At 37.6% G+C, this 22,861-nt stretch overlaps 1 protein-coding gene across 1 annotated transcript in view; it reads right to left on the bottom strand.

The window, feature by feature from the left end:
- Nucleotides 1–54: 54 nt before the first annotated feature.
- Nucleotides 55–22,861, bottom strand: part of Catspert (catsper channel auxiliary subunit tau) — a 90,483-nt gene continuing 67,676 nt past the window's right edge. The window contains exons 15-19 of the mRNA XM_076931858.1: nucleotides 21,382–21,443; nucleotides 15,947–16,009; nucleotides 13,379–13,453; nucleotides 5,074–10,971; nucleotides 55–544 (exon numbers count right to left, since the gene is read on the bottom strand). Coding sequence (XP_076787973.1) covers nucleotides 206–544; nucleotides 5,074–10,971; nucleotides 13,379–13,453; nucleotides 15,947–16,009; nucleotides 21,382–21,443 — 6,437 coding nt within the window. The 3' untranslated portion in view covers nucleotides 55–205. The remainder of the gene's footprint in view (nucleotides 545–5,073; nucleotides 10,972–13,378; nucleotides 13,454–15,946; nucleotides 16,010–21,381; nucleotides 21,444–22,861) is intronic.

Genomic DNA, 22,861 nt, shown 5'->3' with positions numbered 1-22,861 from the left:
CACCAACTGAATGTACATGTTTGTAGCATGTTCTGGAAGATTTATAAACAAAAACACGTTTACGTAGAATGTTTATTTTTCACTTTAATTATAACAAAATGGTCTAACAAGATGAAATTTAGTTGCTGACTTCTATCCCACAAGGATAGATCTCCAAACCATTTTGTTAATGGAGAAATTACAGTCTGACTGGTGGCCTCACATATCATTCTGCAGTGTCCAGCATCTGGATAATCTCACTAATGAGTGGACGCTTTTCAATATCCTCTTTTAATTTTCGTTTGGACCGCACTCTACGGACTTCATACTCTGGGGAGGCATGGAAGTGGACTAAGCCCGCTGACACCATCCGAGGACTTGCAAATTTCCAGGCAGCACTTTCTCGTCGTTTGTTAGGCTCTGGAGCAGTGTATGGTCGTGCACAGTGTTTTGCCTGATTATGGGAATCATCTGGACTCTTGCCTAAAAGTCTTGCTCTTGATTTTGATTTTTTAGGACATTTAACTGAGGGTGCGTGTAAATCGTCGAATCTATCCAAACAATCCTAAATATTGAAACAAAACATCAAATTGGTAAGTTAGGCTTCTTAAAAACACGTTGTTTCATTATAAGGACTCTTTGTAATAGCAACAGTTAAGAAACGAATGCCCTGATGTCTCATAGGCAGTTCCAATGCATGCTCTGTACCCAGCCCTTGCCACTATATACTCCCTTACAAGTCATGTTTAAAAAACAAAGAAACCAACCAACCAAACAAACAAACCCCTCACCTTTTTAGAAGACTTGCTGCTTCAAAAAAGTAAAAGATATGAAACTGAAACTCAGACATACTTAAAGAGCTGTCCTCTGGGGTCAGACTCAGGCAGAGCTGGTCAGCCTGGTCTATAGTTCTTGTAGTCCAAATTATCTTTCCCATGGCCTCAAATATAAATTATCAATTTTGATATTTTACTTTTATAGCATCTAAACTTGTATTGATCAGTCTATACAAGTTAATTTAATAACCATCTTTGTTAGTGTGTGTATATATATATATGCACATAGGTACAGCATAACATTCAAGAATATGATTATAATATTTGTTTCTATGGGACTTAATCTCAGTATATAGTCTGAGCTGGCTCTTACTCAATCTTCCTGTCTCAATCTTAGAATCCTGTTAAGATTCTAAGTGTATATCACCATCCCAGCTTGATTATTATGCTTACATTAAAAAATAACTTGTAGCCTAGGCAGTGGTGGTGCACGCCTATAATCCTAGCACTCAGAAGGCAGAGGCAGGTAGATCTCTGAGCTCCAGGCCAGCCTGGTCTACAGAGCAAGTTCCAGGATACCAGGGCTACACAGAGAAAGCCTGTCTCAAAAAACCAAAATAGTAGCTGGGCAGTGGTGGCGCATGCCTTTAATCCCAGCACTTGGGAGGCAGAGGCAAGCAGATTTCTGAGTTCGAGGCCAGCCTGGTCTACAGAGTGAGTTCCAAGATAGCCAGGACTACACAGAGAAACCCTGTCTCAAAAAGCAAAATAAGTAAATAAATAATTTTTAAAAACCAAAATAGTAATAATATTGAAATATAAAAAATTATTATATGTATTATGTCATATATAACATATACTAAATATAAATAATTATATAAGTAGTATATAATAGGTTTATTATATATTATTTTGGTTTTATAATTTTAACAATAATATTATTATTTGCAAAGTGTAGCCCCATCACTCAGAGGGTAGAAGAAGGAGGCTTACCATGAGTTCAAGAACACCAAAATAACAAGAGGGCAAAAGTAACAGTTCTCCTCTTTATACATTTTATGGCTTTATTTTAAAATAAAAATATGAAGATCTACATGTACACCCTAAAAGGGTATGGTGCTGTTAGCTATACAGTGGTGTGAGCTAGTTTATTCACACAGTGGTTCATCTTCTTTGTGGGGGGTACGACAGCCACCCACAGGAATGGCTGCTTTGCTGAGAGACAAGGTAGGAGTGGACTAGTTGAACTGTCCACTCCTACCAGGAGTTGGTAGGACTAGTAAGGATTTGAACAACCAGAGAGATAAGACATTCATCCTCTTCTATCTTTTTGGGGGGTGAGGGGTGGACAGGATCTTATACTCTAGTCCACACTAGCGTGGAACCCACTGGCTTGGAACTCACTGTGTAGTGTAGGTTGGCCTAAAACTTGACATCACCTGGCCATTGGAGTGCATGGTGTATATGCCATCCCGAGTGATTCTTTTTCCTCTAGTGTGGGTGGAACAAGCCCAACTTCATTTTTAAAGAGAGTTTCTGCTGCTTTAATAATTATTAACAACGTCAGCTCCACAGCTAATAGCTAGGGCATCCGTGGGAGGACATGAGAGCCACACCACTGGTTCAAAAAAAGTGCCTTCTATTCCTAGATTTTAAAAAAGGACCTGCTCCTTCAGAAGGAGTGGGAAATATGAAGTTGAAAGCCAAACAAATGTAAGGAGCTGTCTCTGGGGTCAGGTCCCAACACAGCCTTTCTGTCTTCTGACTGATTCATTTTAGAAATTCCTGAACTTCAGAAAATAAAAGGCCATCTTTGCAATCATCTGGCAAACACTTCAATGCCATGCAATTCTGTTGTCCACTGGATATAAAGGTTTAAACCACGTAGTCCTCATTAGGGAGATAAGGAAACTGCCCTCCCCTGCTCTCACAGACAGGGTTGTAAATGCTGGAGAGAAGTTCAGCTGGTAAATGCAAGTAGTACAATCTGAACTGAATCTCCAGAATCCACATTAAAAGACAAAAACAAACAAAAAACCTGGGTACACTAATAAACGTTTGGAATCCAAGATTCCTGGAGCTTGCTAACCAGCCAACCAGCAACTCTGTCACCAGACCAGTGAGAGACCCTGTCTCAAAGCAAAGCAAGACAAAACAAAACAAATAAAAAATGTGAATGGCAGGGAAGAGCAACAGCCAGGGTTGACCTCTAGCCTCCACAATATGTGCATGTGCACCTACACACACACACACAAACACACACACACACACACACACACACACACGCACGCACGCGCGCGCGCAAAAAGTAGCTCAATATTAAATTATTGTACTTAGATAGAAAAATCTATAAATTCTTATTCTACCACTACACAACTGTTAGAATATTCACATGTGATATATCGCCGTTTGCCCTACCACTCTAAAGTCACTAGTTTGCTATGTAAAACAACCTTAAAATAACTATTCTGAAATTAGATTTATTTTCCTTTTCAAAGGCAGATTTATACACATCGAGTTACTGATTTAAGATCAATATTAGATCTGAATAGTTTTCCAAATTATGAGTCATGGCTATTACATAAATTAACAGAGAAGAGACATGATCCAAAGGACCAAAAGACATACCTTCTATTGATGCATTTTCTTGCTTTAGAAGGTACACATAAAGCTTAGCATTCTAATCATGGAACAGGATGGGTTAAATTGGGGAGGGATTGGAGATGGGGTAGAGGAGGAATGTGAGAGATAAATAACACTGAAGTCCTTTCTAAAAAAAAAAAATCCATATGGAAACCTATCTGCTACCTTAGAAGTGTGTGTGTGTGTGTGTGTGTGTGTGTGTGTGTGTGTGTGTGTGTGTGTGTGATGGACATGGTACAGAGAATAAGAGGCTGTGGAATGCTCAGCTCTAAATGGAACTTCTGTATCCCATTCTCTCTTCTCAAGGCTGTAAGAGCCAGAGACAATGGATGAATACAAGGAAACAATGTCCTCAAGACATGGAGAAGGGGTGCCACTTAAAGCACAGTGGTTTCAAAAGCTTGTGTGAGGTCAAACCAGACAAAAATCTCAGGAGTAGGTGGATGAAGTCCCACCCCTACTCAAGGAAATATTGGCAATTGATAGCTGCTAAAGGAGGGAGAGTCATCTTTCTTTAAGAATATAGCCCCTAGTAAGTTGACCACACTCCACATCCACACTGCACACATCTAAGACATAATATATGGGCAGCACAGACTGGACTTGATAGGTGGGTGGGGGAAAAAGAGAGGGCACGGTGTGGGTAGGCAGGGAAGGAAGGTGGCTCTGGAAGGAGTTAGGGAAGGGAGGGTAGAGATCAAAACACTATGAAAGTTTCTAAGTACTAGTTAAAAACAACCTAGAATTTAATTTTCAAGATCTCAGAATGTGATATACCAAAAAGGGTAAAATACCAAAAAAGTAGATATTAAATTTAAAATGTTCAATTCATAATCCAGTAGGGTAGATAAAAGCTATATATATATATATAAATAGTTTTCTATCATATATAAGAAATATATATATATATATAAGAAATATATATATAGTAAATATATAGTAAATATATATAGTATATATATATATTTATATAGTATAGTATATATATATATAGTATATTTATATAGTATAGTATATATATATATAGTAAATATAGTATAAATAGTTTTCTATTATATATAAGCTATATAAATATATATATGGTATAAATAGTTTTCTGTTCCCAATATATATATATATATATTATTAATTCCTAGCAGAATCAGTAAAAGCTTCATATTTATTTACTGAAAGAGAAAACCCAGCTATCTGAAAAAGCCCTGTATACAGTTCTATCTCTGGAAGAAGAAAATCTCGTTTCCATGGTATCTGGCTGCTACTTATGTCTGTGCAGGCTATACTATACCAAACCCTAGGCTAATTTCAGTCAGGGTGGTTAGCCAGCCAGGCTTCCAAATACAGGGCTGTGTGCCTGAGCTTCAGCTCTGTCAGCATAGAGGGCTTTTCTAGAGAAAAGAGCATCCTTTTCTAAGTCAAGGTGCTCTTTTCCTACCTCATAAAAAGCACTCTGGTTTTATAATTGTATTTTGAATCAGTTGAGATATTTGGATTTCAGAAGATTTTTTAAATGTGGAGGTCTGTATACCTTGGGACTACTGAAGTTACACACACACACAGACACACACACTCAGATACACTCAGACATCTGCATTCAGAAGACATAAATATTCTAAGACACATTATTTACAAAATGTTGGCAACTACAGAAGATAATACTTAGAAAAAGCATTATTACATGTATAGTTCTCCTTGCAGTCCAGTGAAGTAAATTCCTTGGCACAGACTTCCGGAGATGAGGTCTTGTAGTGGGCAGTGTGGCTGGTAGTAACCTAACTATCTTGTGAAATGACTTCTTTGGTTTGGTGGCGTGGTCTCTTTCTTTTCTTTTGGATTTTATGTTTTCTCTCTTCAATACTTCTGGGAAGAAGAATGGCCTTGAGTTTTTCTCATTTTCTTTATATTTAAATGACTGTGATTCAGAGATCTTGGCACGTTTTTCATTGCAAGCTTCATATGGGTTTCTATAAAGAGTTTCCATTTCGTTTTTGAATTGTGCAAATGTAACTAAGTGTTTTTTATTGTTATTATTATTTCCCCTCAGTCTCTGATAATAGTGGTCTAATTTTGATTGCTCCCCAATCTCTGGTTTGACATGAATGAAGGTGTTAGTCTGCCACGTAGGGAAGGAGAGCCTGCTTTGTGAGTCATTCTCTTTTGATACTTTGCAGTTGGGGAGCTTTAGATAAGGTGAAAATTCTGTGTCAAGTTTTTCCTGAGCATTCAATTTATAAAAGTTATTGCTCTCTCTTTTGTCAAGTTGCTTCATTTTCAATGTCTTTTCAAAGCAGGATTTTGATTGAATTGTTTTTGATCTGCCATCCCAACTGTATGGATCTTGAATCTCTGTTTTGTAGACAGAACTATCTACTTGAGTAAATTGCATGAAACCATGATCTTTCTTCTGTTTCTTAAGTGATATGTCTGAAGGTCTTTCTGGTGACCTAGTTAGTGGATTTGCCTGGTTATTTTTGTTGAGGAAAGATTGCATTTCTATGAAATTTAGTGTTTCTTCTTCCCTGGTATAAATAGTTTTCTGTTCCCAAATTGTTGGTAGGCTTTCTTTTAAATTTAGTGAGAAAGAACTTTCTCTTTCTTCCTTTCTGGACAGTTCTGTTTCTTCACATTTATCTTTAGGCAATGTTTGTAAAGCTGTATTTTGACCATTTTTTGAATATTTCTTTTGCTCTTCTGAATCCTCCCTCATAAAGTAACTTTCATTTCTGAAAGGTAAGTTTGTTTTTATGTGTTTTAATGGTATGGGAGGTGACTGGAGTGAGATAATTTCCTGGCTGATGCCCTTTAGCTGCCCTTCTGACACCAGTCCTGACTTATAAAGTTTTTCTATAAAGAGGACCTGGAGGTATTTGCTCAAATCAGTTTTTAGACTTAATAGTTCATTTTCTGATAAATCTTGAAGATAATTTTGTAGAGATTTGCTTACAGGGCATTTCATGTTTATTTTAAGGCTTGAACCAAAATTCCCATCTGCGATGTCTTGTCCTAACTCACTGTTACTTCTCACAGGGGACATGCTGGCATGGAGAGCCATAGCGTCTGTCTCATTGAATAAGTTGCTCACTGAAAGATTCTTCAGGAAATAATTTTGAAGAATTTCACTTAGAAAACCTCTAAGCTTTGTTTCTAGATGTTTATCTATGAAATGATGGTTAAAATTATTTACGAAAGACATGATTTCTCTTACAGTTTCTGAGTATTTCTCCTGAAAGGGACTTTGCTCTTTTAACTCTGCTTTCTCGTTCATCAGATAGAGCTTGTGATAGATTGTTGGTAAGTCCTCCTTGGTGATGTGGCCTGATTCTGTAAGTCTTTCAACAAGGTAATGCTGAATGTGTTTACTTAACTCAGACTTCAAATTTTTTACTTCTGTCTCTGAGAGTTTCTCTAGAAACATACGCAGCTTTGGATTCAAAATGGGTTTCCTGTCTACTTTTTTGTCTGCTTTATTAAAATTCTCTTGATTTTTTTCTAAGTGTTCTGTTCCACTTGATGAAGAATGTTTAATTAGGCTTTCTGACTCTTTTTCTGGTTGTTGTCTTCTTTCAGACTGATGATTGTATTTGAAGAAAATACTGAAGATATTTTTTAGGACAGATTTTAACATTGCTGTGTCTGAGTCTTTAACTTTATCCAGTGAGCTACTTGAACTTTCTAAATTGGAACTTAGCTCCGTCTCCTCTGTATCAAGGCTCCGGTGTTCATTCAGTGAGTCTGACTTTCCAAATGGTATTGGATATTTTGACTCCTGTGTGGATATACTTTGGCAGTCTTCTGTATATTCAGCTCCACTCACAGAAGAGTCTAGGTGGTTGATGTTAGATGTATTCTGCCTGGAAAGAAGTTTGATTTGGCTTTTGATATCAGAATACTGCTCGGTGGAAGAGGTTGTCTGAGAGTCCAACAAAGAGCTCTGGTGTTCTTTATCTAGTTCTATCACTTTGATTATCCCAGACTCTAACAGAGTATTCACAGGAAAGGACTGTATTATTTGGCTTATGACAGATTTGGACTGTGACAAGTGAACTTCATTGCCCTTTTCATCATAGTTGAGAATCTGTGAAGATACACTCCTGTCCCAGGGTGCCAGCAGCTGGTGCTGGGAGTCCATCTGGCCCTCACTTGAGCTTTTTGTTCCTATCCCTAGTTGTGAGAATATAGGTGCAGTGAATATTTGCTTGATAACATACTCATAGATGCTACCATTTAAAACACGTTCAGAGCCAGATTCTTCACTTACTAAATGTTTTTTCTTGAAACTACTCTTTCTGTTCATTGGAAAATTTCTTTCAGCAGCCTCTAAGAGTTTTTCAGAGACATATTCTTCTATATCTGAAGATTTTCCTGGTTCACCTTCTGGGAATAAATCTTGAGGACTCCTTTTAACTACAGGACTTAAAAGAACCTGGGAATTTAGAAGGTCTTTTGATGAACGCCAGCTGTTTAGATCTTGGACTTTTTCAAACACTCTGTTATCTGTGCTATCAGATGGCTTGCTGTGCACACTTGGAGGTAGAGAATAGCCTTCATCATTTGTGTAGACTTCTGGTTTAGAAAACAACTCATCTGAAAGGTCTTGCAGATTTTTACTTAAAATTGATTTGAGTACTATTGACTGTTTTAAAATTTCAATATCAGAGGTAAAATTTATTGAACTTGAGGGGTGATGTATGTTTACATTTTCAGTCACTGATGATGCTCCTTGGACATTTGATAAAGATATATTTGGGAGCCATTCTAACTTATTCTGTTTATCTGAAGAGTCTACTGTGGAGATATCAGGATACAGCACATTCTTAGTAACTGGAGGCTTTGCTGTGTTGGTAGTAGTATCTGAACTGACAGTAGGATTGCCACTTGGCAATCTATTGTTACTATCTAAAGACTTTGTTGAAATGATACTGAGATCCTGTGACAACTTATTAGTATCAGAACACTTTCTTGCATTGACATTAGAATCATGGCTCAAGTTACTAGGATCTGAAAGCTTCGTTGAAATGATGCTGGGATCATGGCTCAACTTAGTAGGGTCTGAAAGCCTTGTTGAATTGATACTAGGATCACGGGACAGTTTGTTAGGATCTGAAGACTTTGCTGAAATAACACTAGGATCACGGGATAACTTGTTAGCATCTGAAGACTTTGCTGAAATGACACTAGGATCACGGGATAACTTGTTAGCATCTGAAGACTTTGCTGAAATGACACTAGGATCACGGGATAACTTGTTAGCATCTGAAGACTTTGCTGAAATGACACTAGGATCACGGGATAACTTGTTAGCATCTGAAGACTTTGCTGAAATGACACTAGGGTCACGGGATAACTTGTTAGCATCTGAAGACTTTGCTGAAATGACACTAGGGTCACGGGATAACTTGTTAGCATCTGAAGACTTTGCTGAAATGACACTAGGGTCACGGGATAACTTGTTAGCATCTGAAGACTTTGCTGAAATGACACTAGGATCACGGGACAGCTTGTTAGCATCTGAAGACTTTGCTGAAATGACACTAGGATCACGGGATAACTTGTTAGCATCTGAAGACTTTGCTGAAATGACACTAGGATCACGGGATAACTTGTTAGCATCTGAAGACTTTGCTGAAATGACACTAGGGTCACGGGATAACTTGTTAGCATCTGAAGACTTTGCTGAAATGACACTAGGGTCACGGGATAACTTGTTAGCATCTGAAGACTTTGCTGAAATGACACTAGGGTCACGGGATAACTTGTTAGCATCTGAAGACTTTGCTGAAATGACACTAGGATCACGGGATAACTTGTTAGCATCTGAAGACTTTGCTGAAATGACACTAGGATCACGGGATAACTTGTTAGCATCTGAAGACTTTGCTGAAATGACACTAGGATCACGGGATAACTTGTTAGCATCTGAAGACTTTGCTGAAATGACACTAGGGTCACGGGATAACTTGTTAGCATCTGAAGACTTTGCTGAAATGACACTAGGGTCACGGGATAACTTGTTAGCATCTGAAGACTTTGCTGAAATGACACTAGGGTCACGGGATAACTTGTTAGCATCTGAAGACTTTGCTGAAATGACGCTAGGGTCACGGGACAGCTTGTTAGCATCTGAAGACTTTGCTGAAATGATGCTAGGATCACGGGATAACTTGTTAGCATCTGAAGACTTTGCTGAAATGATGCTGGGATCATGGCTCAACTTACTAGGGTCTGAAAGCCTTGTTGAATTGATACTAGGATCATGGGATAGCTTGCTAGGATCTGACTTTGCTGAAATGATGCTAGGATCATGGGAAATCATACTAGGATCACGGCTCAACTTACTAGGGTCTGAAAGCCTGGTTGAATTGATACTAGGATCACGGGATAACTTATTAGGATCTGAAGACTTTGCTGAAATGATACTAGGATCACGGCTCAACTTAGTAGGGTCTGAAAGCCTTGTTGAATTGATACTAGGATCATGGGATAACTTGTTAGGATCTGAAGACTTTGTTGAAATGACACTAGGATCACTAGATAGCTTGTTAGGATCTGAAACCTTTGCTGAAATGATGCTAGAATCACGGGATAGCTTGTTAGGATCTGAAGACTTCATTGAAATGATACTAGGATCATAGCTCAACTTACTAGGGTCTGAAGACCTTGTTGAAATGATACTAAGATCACAGCTCAACTTACTAGGGTCTGAAGACCTTGTTGAAATGATACTAAAATCACGGCTCAACTTACTAGGATCTGAAGACTTTGCTAAAATGATGCTAGGATCACGGGATAACTTATTAGGATCTGAAGACTTGGTTGAAATTATGCTAGGATCATGGGATACCCTATTAAGATCCGAAGTATATGAAGATTTATTGCCATTGATACTAGGATTATAGGACAATCTATTAGAACCTGAAAGCTGTGTTGCATTGCTACTAGGATCTCGGGACAACTTATTGTTACTAGGATCACTGAACAGTTTAGTATCTGAAGGCTTTGTTGTACCAGAACTAGGGTCACTTGATAGCCTCCTATCTGAAGGCTTGGTACTAGAACTAGGGTCACTGGACAGCTTAGTATCTGAAGGCTTTGTTGTATTGGAATTTGAGTCCCTGGACAGCCTCCTATTTGAAGACTTTGTTGTATTAAAACTAGAATCAGTTAACAGTTTATTATCAGAATCTGAGAGCTTTGTTAGGCTGACAACAGGATTATCACTTGCAAAGATACTCTTTGTATTTGAATTGTTTGCTGAGTTGAAAGCACTATCAAGTGACAGCTTGTTCTTCCTGTCTGAAATCATTTTTGTGGCTGTAATAGGGTCAGGAGGCAGGCTATTCTTGTTTGCCATCTGGACTGTGAAGGGGCTAGGGTTTTCAGGCAATGCTGTATCAGATCCTGCAGATCCTAAATGTTCTGGGTAAGGAGGATCTTGATCTTCGTGCTCTAGAAGCTCTGTACTTAACGTGCTTAGATGTCTGTATCCGTTGTCATGATCTTTCTTCTTTCTGAATGACATTTTGCTGTTTATGTTTCTTAGAAAAGGATCAAGACCGCTCTTGCTGAGTTTCTGAAACTGCAATGTAAAAGAAGAAAAGAAACTCCTTAGCATTTATTTAAAATTATAGTGACTTTTCTAGTCTGTTTTCATAGAGGAAGTTGTCAATTGACTCATCCCCCCACCTTGTTTATAAAGGGGAAAAACCAACTTTATTTTAAAATACTTGAAGCTTACATGGATAGTTGGTTTTCAAAATGTCAGAAGTTCACAGAATTGATGTTACAAACATTTCTGTATTAATGTTCATTTTGATTAGAGACCTGTCTGCTCCTGACAGCTTCCTGTCTTGTATTCTAAGAAGAAATTGAGCATCTTTGGAGTTACTCCAGTTGTGGTGGGACAGCCACTAGGCAAAAATTGCCTCTTGTCATCTACAGACAAATTACTGTCCAGAAAAGGACACACTTGCAGAATAGTCAACTGATTATATCTGCCAATACAGAGTAATCAGCCCTTAATAATTCTGCATCACTAGGTCTGTCAGATGATCCTGGGCCAGAAGGCTGAAGATCAGATGCTCCAATGTCTTGCAGTATACGGACTGTCCTGGTGTCCAGCGGTCTCTATAAATTGGCTAAGTTTTAGAAGCTATGCTTTGTGCTTCCCATAATTTCAGCTAACTCAGTCATTCTGGATTTCTGACAGGGTTGAAAACTTATAGTCTCATAGCCAATCCTTGCTATTTACTGTGAGAGAAAAGATTTGAGAGGATGGTTCTTAGCTGACATTCATTCTAAAGCCAAGAAAAAAAGCCAGGTTCAGAACAAAGCCTTTTAGTTAGGAGAGATGACAGAGATTCTGGTTAGTCAACAAAATGATGGACTGGGTATTAGGTCTATGTTGTACCTTACTGACACAAATTGGTATAGTTATACTCTAATTGTATTTTGAGAGAAAAGTTTTATTTTAACAGGAAGAGTGATATGTAGGAGGAGCTAAGGTGGGAGTAGTAAGGAGAGGAAGAGGAGTAAGAAGAGGAAGAGGAGAAGGAGAGGAGGAGCTTGGTGACGGGGTTGGGGGGAACATGGAGGCAGATGTTCAAGTGTCTCCACCAGTTAAAGATAGTTGATATATCTAGGTTGGATATTGGATTACACTTCTGATTGTATGGGCATCTCATTATTGAGCATTACCAAACCTATAAAGCCTTTGATTAACATTTAAAAAAAATTGTATAAAAGCAAAAACGAGAAGGGGGGATGGGATAGGGGTTTTCTAGGGAGGAGAAAATGGGGAAGGGGATGCCATCTGAAATGTAAATAAAATATTCAATAAAAAATAAATTAAAAAAGAAAATACTTGACGTTTGAATGAAAATGAATTTTAGTGAAAAAATAAATTCATAATTCTAACACTACATATATATGGTTTTTTGTGTATATTTTTCTACTTGGAGTTTTTCTGATGAGGCACTGCCATTGCTAGCTTTTAAAATTACTTTTCTTTTGCTTATTTATTTATCTACTTTTGAGATGGGACCTTGTGTTGCCCAGGTAGGCTTGGGAATGTCCAGGTTCAAGTGATCCTATTATCTTAGTCACCCTGTCTACAATGACATCTTTAAAAGCTACTTATAAATACTTTTTTAAAAATCACTAAATTTCATTGCGTCTGTGAAGACAGTAAGTGGTAAACCAAAGTCAAAGTCTCATCTACTATAAATATTCACCATTTAGTAGTAATTTCATAATTTAAAAATGCATGCAAGTAGTAAATGTCCATGACATTATTCTTTAAAGATCATCTTAGGGACATATATCATCTGCCTTTAAGTCTTAAGTGTCAACAATGAAGGCCTCCGCTTTAATATGTCATAGTAGAATCTTGCTTTTTGAGTATACAGTATTATGACTCAGACATGGTTAAGAGAATAATTTACACATTTCTTGCTTACAGTGAAATTTCAGTATAATAGCCATACTAAGCTGAGACTTATATATTCAATCACTGATGCAATCTTTAAAATAAATTATGTCTATTTAAAAAAAATATTTATTTTTATTTGTATGTGGTTGCCTACAGAGGTCAAAAGAGGGCTTAGATCAACCCAGGTAATGAGAAGCACCAGATGTGGGTACCCAGTACCAAACTCAGGTCCTTTGAGAGAACAGCAAGGACTGCTCACCACAGAGCTGGAGTGATAGCACAGCTCTTTTTTGTTTTTGTTTTTTGTTTTTCGAGACAGGGTTTCTCTGTGTAGCCTTGGCTGTCCTGGAACTCACTCTGTAGACCAGGCTGGCCTCGAACTCAGAAATCCACCTGCCTCTGCCTCCCAAGTGCTGGATTAAAGGCATGTGCCACCACTTCCCAGCCAGATATTTCTAATGAACAGTTCTGGTCTGGGAAATCCATGCAATCTATATATGGAGAAATCTAGTAATTTATTATAATTTTGGTACCAGACTAGGATAACAGGACTCACCTGATGTTTGGGTTTGAATTCTGTAGTTTCTGATTTGCAAACTGGTATAGTGTACTCTTTTTGTGCAAAAGCCACCTTGTAAAAGAAGAAGTTTTAATTTTAGACAACTTATAATACAAAAATGTTTTCCAAGATCATTTTACTCTCAGTAATCCCTAAAGGTATAAAAGCTGTTAAAGCTAAATAAGAATTCTGTCTCAAACTTAATTTGCTTTTGAGATTATCAAATATACAGTGAGCTTCTTTACTTGGCTTAAGTTTAATTTGTCAGCTATAGCTACTCCTGTTTGCCTTTGCATTCCATGTGCTTAGAATGTCACTCTCCATCTCAGCCTTTGTTCTTTCAATCCGCGCATGTCTTTACAGCAGCGGTGCGTTTTCTGGCAGACAGCAAAAGCACTCAGATCTTGTTTCCTCATTCGGTCAGCCAGTCTGCATCTTTTAATTAGAGTTAAGACAATTTACCTTTGGATTTGTTATTAAATGTATGTGCTAACTCTCGAGCTGGGGCAGTGGGGTGGGAGACGAGCATTTTCAGAGTGCCTGACTTGTTAAATAGGTCAGACTGGTGCTTAGGACTGCACAAGTGCTCTGACCCACTGAGCCATTTCTCTAGCTCCTCAGAATAGTTCTTATTGAATTTTTGTGAACCTATTGTTTTGTCATTCATTAGCTTAATTATTTCCAAACATTAAGCAACTACTGTAAACAAGGCACACTCTCCTAAGTCCTAACAGTGAGGTAACATTTAAGCAGTAACCAACTTTAACATGCAATATGTACATTTGGCTTTGAAGACATCAGTAAATTTTATGGTGCTGGCTTTCATATGATATACTTCATTAAAAATTAGAAATATTCAATTAACTATGAATTCTAAAGTTTAGGCATGATTTGTTGTAGGGACTCCATGCAATCATGACTCCATGTCTCCATGTTGGCTCTCATGTAAAGCCATTCTCTATTCACTGGGTAGGAAAACAACTACCACTAACTACTGATATGAAAGGAGAGGCTTTTACACATTCTTTTCTGATTGGGAGCAAGCCTTTAATGGCTGAGCCATCTTTCCAGCCTTTTAAACATATTTATATAAATTATATGCTGCCAGTTTTTGCTGGTGACAACATAAAGAAAGGCTCTCAGATTGCTTAACTCACTAGATTGCACAACCCATTGGGGTTGTGGTGGTATGTTAACTACATGGGCGATTTTATTAAACGGCATTGGGACAATGATATTCTTTTGTTATATAGAAAAATACAGATTGTTTGAAAGATAAACATACAGCTAAGTTGGTAAAGCACTTGCTTAGCATGTGTGAAGCCCTATGTTCAAACTCAAGCACCACACATACAAAAAGAGGTAAAGATAAAAAGTAATATCATAGAACAATCTAGAATACTGATGTCATTTTGGGGAGAAGAAAGAACTTCTAAACAAGATACTAAAACTAGATATAATTTAACAACCACAGAAGAAAAGCTACTAAAGTTTACCATACTGACATTTAAATTAAAAATCAAACAAACAGCATAGATAACAAAGCATTGTGTTATAGAATATAAAAATTTTTCCCATGTAAGTGAACAAGCGTATAACCTTATTTGTAAACATGGGCAGTTGTAAGCGTTCTAATAATAGCAACGCAAGGGCAGTACACATGTGAAAACTGTTCACTCTCGTTAATAACCAAAAATGAAATGTAGGTATTGGTGGAATATTATTGTTATACATCAAATGAAGAAAAACTAAAATGTGGAGGATGATAATGGGTATTTGGCTATAAATGCATGTTAGTACATTTGGTTTAAATGATAACTTGGCAGTGTCCATTGACATTAAATATACTCATATTGTCTGATGCACTGTTCCTACTTCTTCTCTTGTGCTATGTGCTCATACAGGGGGTAAAGGGTGCTTAGCATTCAACAATGCCTATAATGTTTCAAGTCTGTTAAGTTTCTTGAAATAAGTGATGGCACACAGCATAAATTACTCCAAGTTTTATGACCATGAAAACAGAAGAATATGGATTTGAGTCTAGGTATTTCTGCCAAGCTCCTGGTGGTTACTTGCACAAAACCTGCACAAGATTCAACCTATTGATATCCTGGCTAGAGCTAAGCTAGAAGAATATGTAAGAGAAACTTGCCCCCGATGACATGTCCATGACTGTAGTGTGGCCTTTATCATGGGTACCATGAGCAATTTCAAAATTCAGAGGTTTTCAAAATTCTTAGATATAAATAATATACTAAAAGGAGTTCAGCAGCTATAAAACTCAGAGATGCACAGTTAATGGAGTAGTTTTAGAATCTGAAATGAATTGTTTTCCACGGAGAAAAGAGAATCACTGGGACTCCATCTTTAGTGGTACCTTAGCAGGAGACAGAATACAGCAAGAAATGGACTGGGGCCATGGTTGGGTCAGTTGCAGTGCATTTTGTAGCTTTACTTAAAGGAGCTGTTATCTTGTTGACAAGATTTGTACCTGCACAGTTTCCCACGGCCCTTGGTTTCCTAAAGACCCTTCCCAGTTGCCTTCCAGCCAAGCATCATCCTTACCTTTCGGAGACTACAGACAATGTCAGTAGGACGTCTTTCCCAAGGTTTCCTTAACTCGATGGACTGTAGTTCAAGAAAGGTTTCAGAAGATCAAGTTACAATCTGATTAAAACCATAGGTGGGACAACTGTGGCTCTGCAGGCCATGAAGAGACATTTAGCATTATTTTCTACTTAAAAGGGAAATAAAGAGGATGATATGTGCATATTTATTCATAATTAGATTGCATTTGTGATCAAAACGTAAGTCTACCACCATTTAAAGAACATTTAAGCTAGAAGATGAAAGACCAAAGGACTAATAAGAATGACACGTGACCATCATCTTCTTGGTGAGTTTTCTGCCTGTTTTATTGTTGTTAATTGTCTGGTTTTGGGTATGTACAGGTATTCAGAGATAAGAAGCTCCTGGGGCTTCACTTTTAAAACTGTAGAGTTCTTTTCATATTGAACATACTTCATGTAATGCTGTTTATGCTGGCCCTCATGCTACTTTACATGAATTATATGAGAGTTATGCAATCAGCATGAATCACTGGACAGTATAAGACTTTATGGATTGAAGCCTAGGCCTAAATATTCATTATTTGCTTTGAAAGTAAAATATACTATGTCTTCATTTTGAAGATTCTGAATATAAAACTCTCTTACTTAAAAAATATTGGACCTATCAACATCTGTTATGGAGGCCCCTATGAGGTCCCACTCCAGAGGAGACAGGCAGTTAATTGTCACTGGGAATGAGACATTTTCTTCAACAGTATAGTGACTGGTAAGGTGCCTATGCCCCTGTACTAGCCTCTCAGAGGTTCCTGTAAGGAACTGCAATGAGACTCCTGGGCCACCAAAAAGTCTTTGCAGACATGAACATAGAAGAGGGACTAATAGGGCAGAGCAAGGGGTGAGCAGGGGGATGACAAGGAATGACAGTGAATATGATCAGAATACCTTACAGATGTGAACAGGAATAGAGTGTGTCCCATCTCTGTGTACACTTAATATATGCTAATAAATATTTTTTATTCTAAGTTGTTTTGTTTATAATATACTATACTACACCATACCATTTGCTCTTGTCATTACCAAATACTCTTTGTTGAGCAAAGTTAAATTCCCATCCCTCCCAACCTTTCATGCATCCTAACTATTGGAGAAGGTTTTAGGACCAGTCAATGCCAGTGTTTAAATGGAAGTTAGTTGAGCCATATTGTCAACATTTTAATTTATGAAGGGCTCAAAAACCATGAAGGTGTTATTGAAAAAACGGCCACCTGGATGAGCTGGGCGTGGAAAGGGGTGCAGTCAGTCCTTCCCAGTTCAGATTTGTACTCCAGGCGTTGGTCTCAAAATAGAACATTTCTTTAACACACCGTCCACCTTGGTTCATTTAAAAAAACCTTCTTTTTCAACTTCAAATTACTCCAAAGCTTATTTTCCCATAGAATTCTGAGGATTTTTGTAACTTGCTTATGAAATTTAGCTGTTTAGGAATTTGTTCTAGAACTCTGAAATGTCTTCAATTTATAAATCTGTTGCCCTGGTGATAGATTCTTTCAAACTTCTAAATCTAACATGAGTAGTCTGCCTTATAAGCTATTCTTTGCACTTCTCTTGGTTTTATTTTAGTTTTATGTGTGTTTATAGATTTATCATCCTTAAGAAACACATTTAAGGTAAGTTTTCTTTTACTTAAAAAAAGACAGAAGAGTGTTATGAAAATGGAATCATAGACCTCATAATATTTGATGGTAGTCTATTTTACTTAGCATAATTCTCAACAAAATCAAAAAAGTTACCTTATGTGTCAATAATTTGTTCCTTTTCCTGATTATTGTTCCATGGTTTGTTTATGAATTGGTGATGTCTGGTTGTTTTCAACTTCCAGTGATAAATAAGGTTGCCAAGAACAGGAGTTTCCAGGCTTTTCTTCATGACATATAAGTCTTAACCTCTAAGGCAGCTCGCCAGCCCCACTAGTATGTTTAGTACATCCCGCTGCCCAGTGTCCCTGTTGTTCCTCCAAAATCACACTCTCTTGAGTCTCTATTCAAAGTAATCACTCCTATGTTGTTTCTTGCAAAGATTATTTTAAATAATCTGTATATATATATATATATATATATATATATATATTGGAGTGATATTTTCTTTACAAATCTACAGTTAATCTACATTAAATCTGAGAACTGGCAACATGACTGTTGACTTTTCCAGTCAGGAGTCCAGTGGGTCTCTATTTATTTAGGTTTTGGGGCTGGAGAGATGGCTCAGCAATTAAGAGCACTGACTCCTTTTCCAGAGGTCTTGAGTTTAATTTCCAGCAACCACATGGTAGCTCACAATCATCTGTAATAGGATCTGATGCCCTTTTCTGGTGTGTCTGAGGACAGCAACAGTGTACTCACATACATGAAATAAATAAATAAATCTAGAAGAAGGAGGAGGAGGAGGAAGAAGAGGATGAAGAGGAGGAGGAGGAGGAGGAGAAGGAGGAGGAAGAAGAGGATGAAGAGGAGGAGGAGGAGGAGGAGGAGGAGGAGGAGGAAGAAGAAGAAGAAGAAGAAGAAGAAGAAGAAGAAGAAGAAGAAGAAGAAGAAGAAGAAGAAGAAGAAGAAGAGGAAGAAGAGGAAGAAGAGGAAGAAGAAAAGAAGAAGAAACAACTAGGTTTTGGTGTCCTTCACCATCAGTTGTCATTTTTATTATATTTTGTACATTTTTGTTACATTTATAATTATTTTATGCTATTGTTATGTTATTATTTCTTGGATGTTTGTTGTTAATTTTTCACAACTGATAAAACTATATAGACAGTGTGTCATCTGAAAATGCAATTTGTTTCCTCCTTTCTATTCTGCATGACTTTTGTGTCCTTGTTTCTGATCTTTGAGGGTAAACAGTCTTTCACTATTCAGTATAATATAGTATGTGAGCTTTTTTAGAAAGTTAACTTTTATTAGAACTTTGTTCAGAGTTTTATATAATGGCTGGGTGTTGAAATTTCTGAAAAGATTTTTGCCCTGTTCATCATTTTGCATTAGTTCATTCTTATAATCTGTTGACACACATTTCTTTAATACCCATAAGACTATTCAGGTGGTCTACTTTATTGTGGTTGAGTAGGGAGTTTGTGCCCATTCGGTGCTGTGACATTGACTTCTACAGTCATTAATCATACCTTTTTGGTCAGTAGCTAACCACATACATGGCAGTGGTCTCAAGATTATATTTCCTAATGATGCCATAGTTTTTATAGGTATACTCTATGGTTCTTTTTAACAATAAAATTGCATTCTCCAGAATATATATCCATCATTAAATGGGATGTAACTGAATATCTAACTTCTCAAGGTGGGCAGGCAGGATACACTCTAGGATCAAATCCCCAAATCCCTTTGCAGTTTATCTAAAGTCAGCTTCAGTGTCCTCACCTACAATTAAAAACAGTAGAAATCCCTACCCTCTGAGTTATCAAACTAAAATTGTGCTCATTAACAGCTTAAGATGGTGCCCATTATAGTATAACCTCATTAAGTGTTAGTTTCTGGGGCCTGCTGCAGTAGGTATTCCCATATGTGTATCATGTATTATCTGTATTAACTTAATCACAGATAATAGTGAAAAGACTGGTGCCTGAATCCACATCTTCAAATTGGAATCTTGGGCTCCTGTAACAACATGATGCTATAAAGAAACCATGCCCTTCCGTGCAGATTATAGAGTCGGGTGGAATTTTTGTGCTATTTTAGATGCATGAGTTAGTATGAAGATGTGAACACCCAACATTAAAATTTCCAGGACATCTTGTAGTGGCTTACTGGAACAACTGGTCGGAATAGTAGAGTTAGCAATGTCCTAGAGAACTGAGGACTGCAGACTTTACACTGATTGCTACATTCTGTTGCAAGGGAGCCGGTAAGTTCTCACATCAAACCTACTCTCTATGAAAAAGAATTAGTGGGAAATTCCTGTTCTTTGGATTCAGTATTAGTTAATCATTAAATACTATAAGAAAAAGTGCTGAGGTTTCCTTAGGGCTTGGACACTTTCCCCTGTAAGCATGGTTCTTCCCTTCTGAATGTAAATTTTGAGGTAGACAAAAATTTTCTTTCTCATTGCCTTTCATCTAGACAGTTATTTCTTGCTTCATCCTTATTCCAAGCCACACAATTCCTATTCTATTTCTGAAATATGTGTTGCTGTTGTCTTGACATATGTATAAACAAGAGGAATCCAAATAGTGAACTTTAAGTATAAATGAGCAATTAGGATAAGGAAATTATTGCAGGATATTTGATCACACAGTGAATCCCAAGATTGTGTTATTTACTTTTTAAAAAATGTTTCTAGTTGGATGTGGCTCGGCCCTTAGTACACATCTTGAATCCCAACAACAAAGGTAAAGTTAGTTTGTAGAAGGAAGAACCCATGTTTGAAAGTGATGACTAATTGAGTGACAGACAAAGTGATGAATCAGAGAAAGACTTGACAGAATAGGATATGCCCAACTCTCACGAGAAGAGAGAGGAACGGGAGGCTAGCAGCAGGCGGGGGGCAGGGGGAAGCAGTTTTACCTGGACAGTTATACAAAGACAGAGAACAAGCCAGACACAGGTGAAGACAGAATGATCCAGAGAATGAGAAGGAGCCAGAAGATTAGAACAGATTGCCAGAGTTAGTTTGAGGCCAAGTAGAGCAAAAATTCAGAATCTGAAAGAGAAGGCAGATTGAATCAGTCAGCTTGGAGAGGAGTTTGAGCCAGAACAGCTGAGTTGACCAGCCAGCCAGAGTTCAGGAAGAAAAGAAAAGGTGAGCTCATTCAGAAGTCTCAGAGGCTGAAAACATTCTAGGCCTAGATAAGATTGTATGAAGGCTAGATACTTCCAGGATTAGGCCTAGGTTAGTAGCCAGAGGCAGTAAGACATTTAAGATGACAATCATTCAGGAGAATAAAAAATACTACTACAGAAAATTGCCTTTAAAAATCTTTTTTAGATTTATTTGTTTTATTTATTCCTACATGTATGCACATACCCCACATTCCTACCTGGTGTTCAGGGAAACCGGATGTAGTCAAATCCCTGGAACTGGAGTTATAAGAGACAGGTGTAGGCCACCATGTGGGTGCTGGAAACCTAACTCTGATCCTCTGAAAATGGCCTTTTAAAATGATGTTCATATCACAAGAGATTGGCCTATACCTGTGCTTCCAGTCTTTGTTTTACTAGCTATGTGGCTTAGTTATAAAATTAGCAAGGCAGAAACAATAAATTGAACTCTAGGGCTTGCTAAAGTTAATGAGACATTATAGTGCTCTATAAATTTATAAATATAACCTTAAAATTGACAATAAATGCATGCATATTGTAGAATGGTGATAAATAGTAACTAAATAATAGAAATGACAATAGTTTTTAAATGATTTATCCATCTACTTACAGGTCTCCCTTTCTTATTTGTGTTTAATTCTTCTAAGGGTTTATCAGGTATTATTATCACATCTGAAAAAGAATGAAAAAAAAAGCCCATAAGTCATATATAATTGCTTGGCACTTAGAACATTTGAGAAGAGAAGTGGGCTTTATAAGTATATCTCTAGGCCAGGAATAAAAGCAGAGTGGCTAAAAGTTCAGGACTTGAACTCCAGAAGTTTGTCCAGCTGACTATTTAATTGGGCAAGTAAGCTTGCCTCTTCTGGCCTTGGTTTCCTGATCTGGCAAGGGATTAAGACCTTATCTGGAGGAAGGTTTTGTGATGTAATCTCTAAAACATCTAACACTGTGCCTGGTGCTTAAGAGGCATGAAAGAGTACCCATGTTATTGATATCCTCAACCATCATTAGTGCCCTCTTTACCCTGATCCATGGATACATTCATACCCTTGGGTCTTCACCTAGTAGTAACTATGATTTTCAGTACTGCTGTTGGAATGTGTGTGGAAAGAAATAGAAGTTACATGTTACCGTGCTCTGTACATTCCATGCACATAAAAGATTAATTTAGGTTATAGTAGATGTTTATGTTAAGTAATTCTGCTTTTAACTCTCGCTTTTGATGGCAGTTCAAAAATTTTAAACTTCACAGGGTTTATCGGATAAGACAGATATGTGAAGTGTTCACAGAGTTCTGGAGACTAAGTCAGTTTAAAGCAACAGAAAAATAGTAATTGTAACATATAGCTCCATGTTTTAATTGTTTGAGGCAGAATTTCATTCGCTAGCCTGAAACTCACCATGTAACTAAGCTTGGACTCATAATTCTCTTACTTTTGCCACCAAACTAGGATCATAGGCTTATGTCTCCACCTCTAACCCACTCTTTCATTTTAAAAATGGGAAAATTGGTGGCCTTGGAATGTCGCTCAGTGATAGAGCACTGGCTTAGCCCTGGGCTCGCTCCCCAGATAGTGGAAATTTGAAGACTTTACAAATCAGTGACTTACGATCACAGGCACAGTGGCAAAGCTGAGATAGAATCTTGTTTATAACCTCACTTTATACAAAAGAATAACTTCCCATTCTGACACAGTTGAAAATAATGGAATATGAAGTCTGCTTTCTCCAGTTTGCCTCAAAAGTTTTTCTATGATTCGGAGAATCCAAAAGAGAGGGTTTTGAGATATCCACCAATTTTGTGCTACTAGAACAGAAGACCCAAGGCTGGAAAAATTATAGGGAACAGAAATGTATTTCTTAGTTTTAGAAGCTGAGAATTTCAAGATAAGAGGGCCAGAGTCTGGGGAGGGTCTTGTATCACTTCACAGCAGGAAGCAGAAGGGCAAGACAGGGATGGAGAGACAAAAGGGGCCACGATCCCTCTATTACAACAAAACCACACCTGCAAGAACAACCCACTCCTGGAGTAACAGTATGAAATCATTCACCCTATTCTCATGCACAATACTCTCTCATTAGGGCCC

This window comes from Arvicanthis niloticus, chromosome 3, assembly GCF_011762505.2.
Source record: "Arvicanthis niloticus isolate mArvNil1 chromosome 3, mArvNil1.pat.X, whole genome shotgun sequence".
Classification (NCBI taxonomy): Eukaryota; Metazoa; Chordata; class Mammalia; order Rodentia; family Muridae; genus Arvicanthis; species Arvicanthis niloticus.
This window is presented reverse-complemented; position numbering and strand designations above follow the sequence as displayed.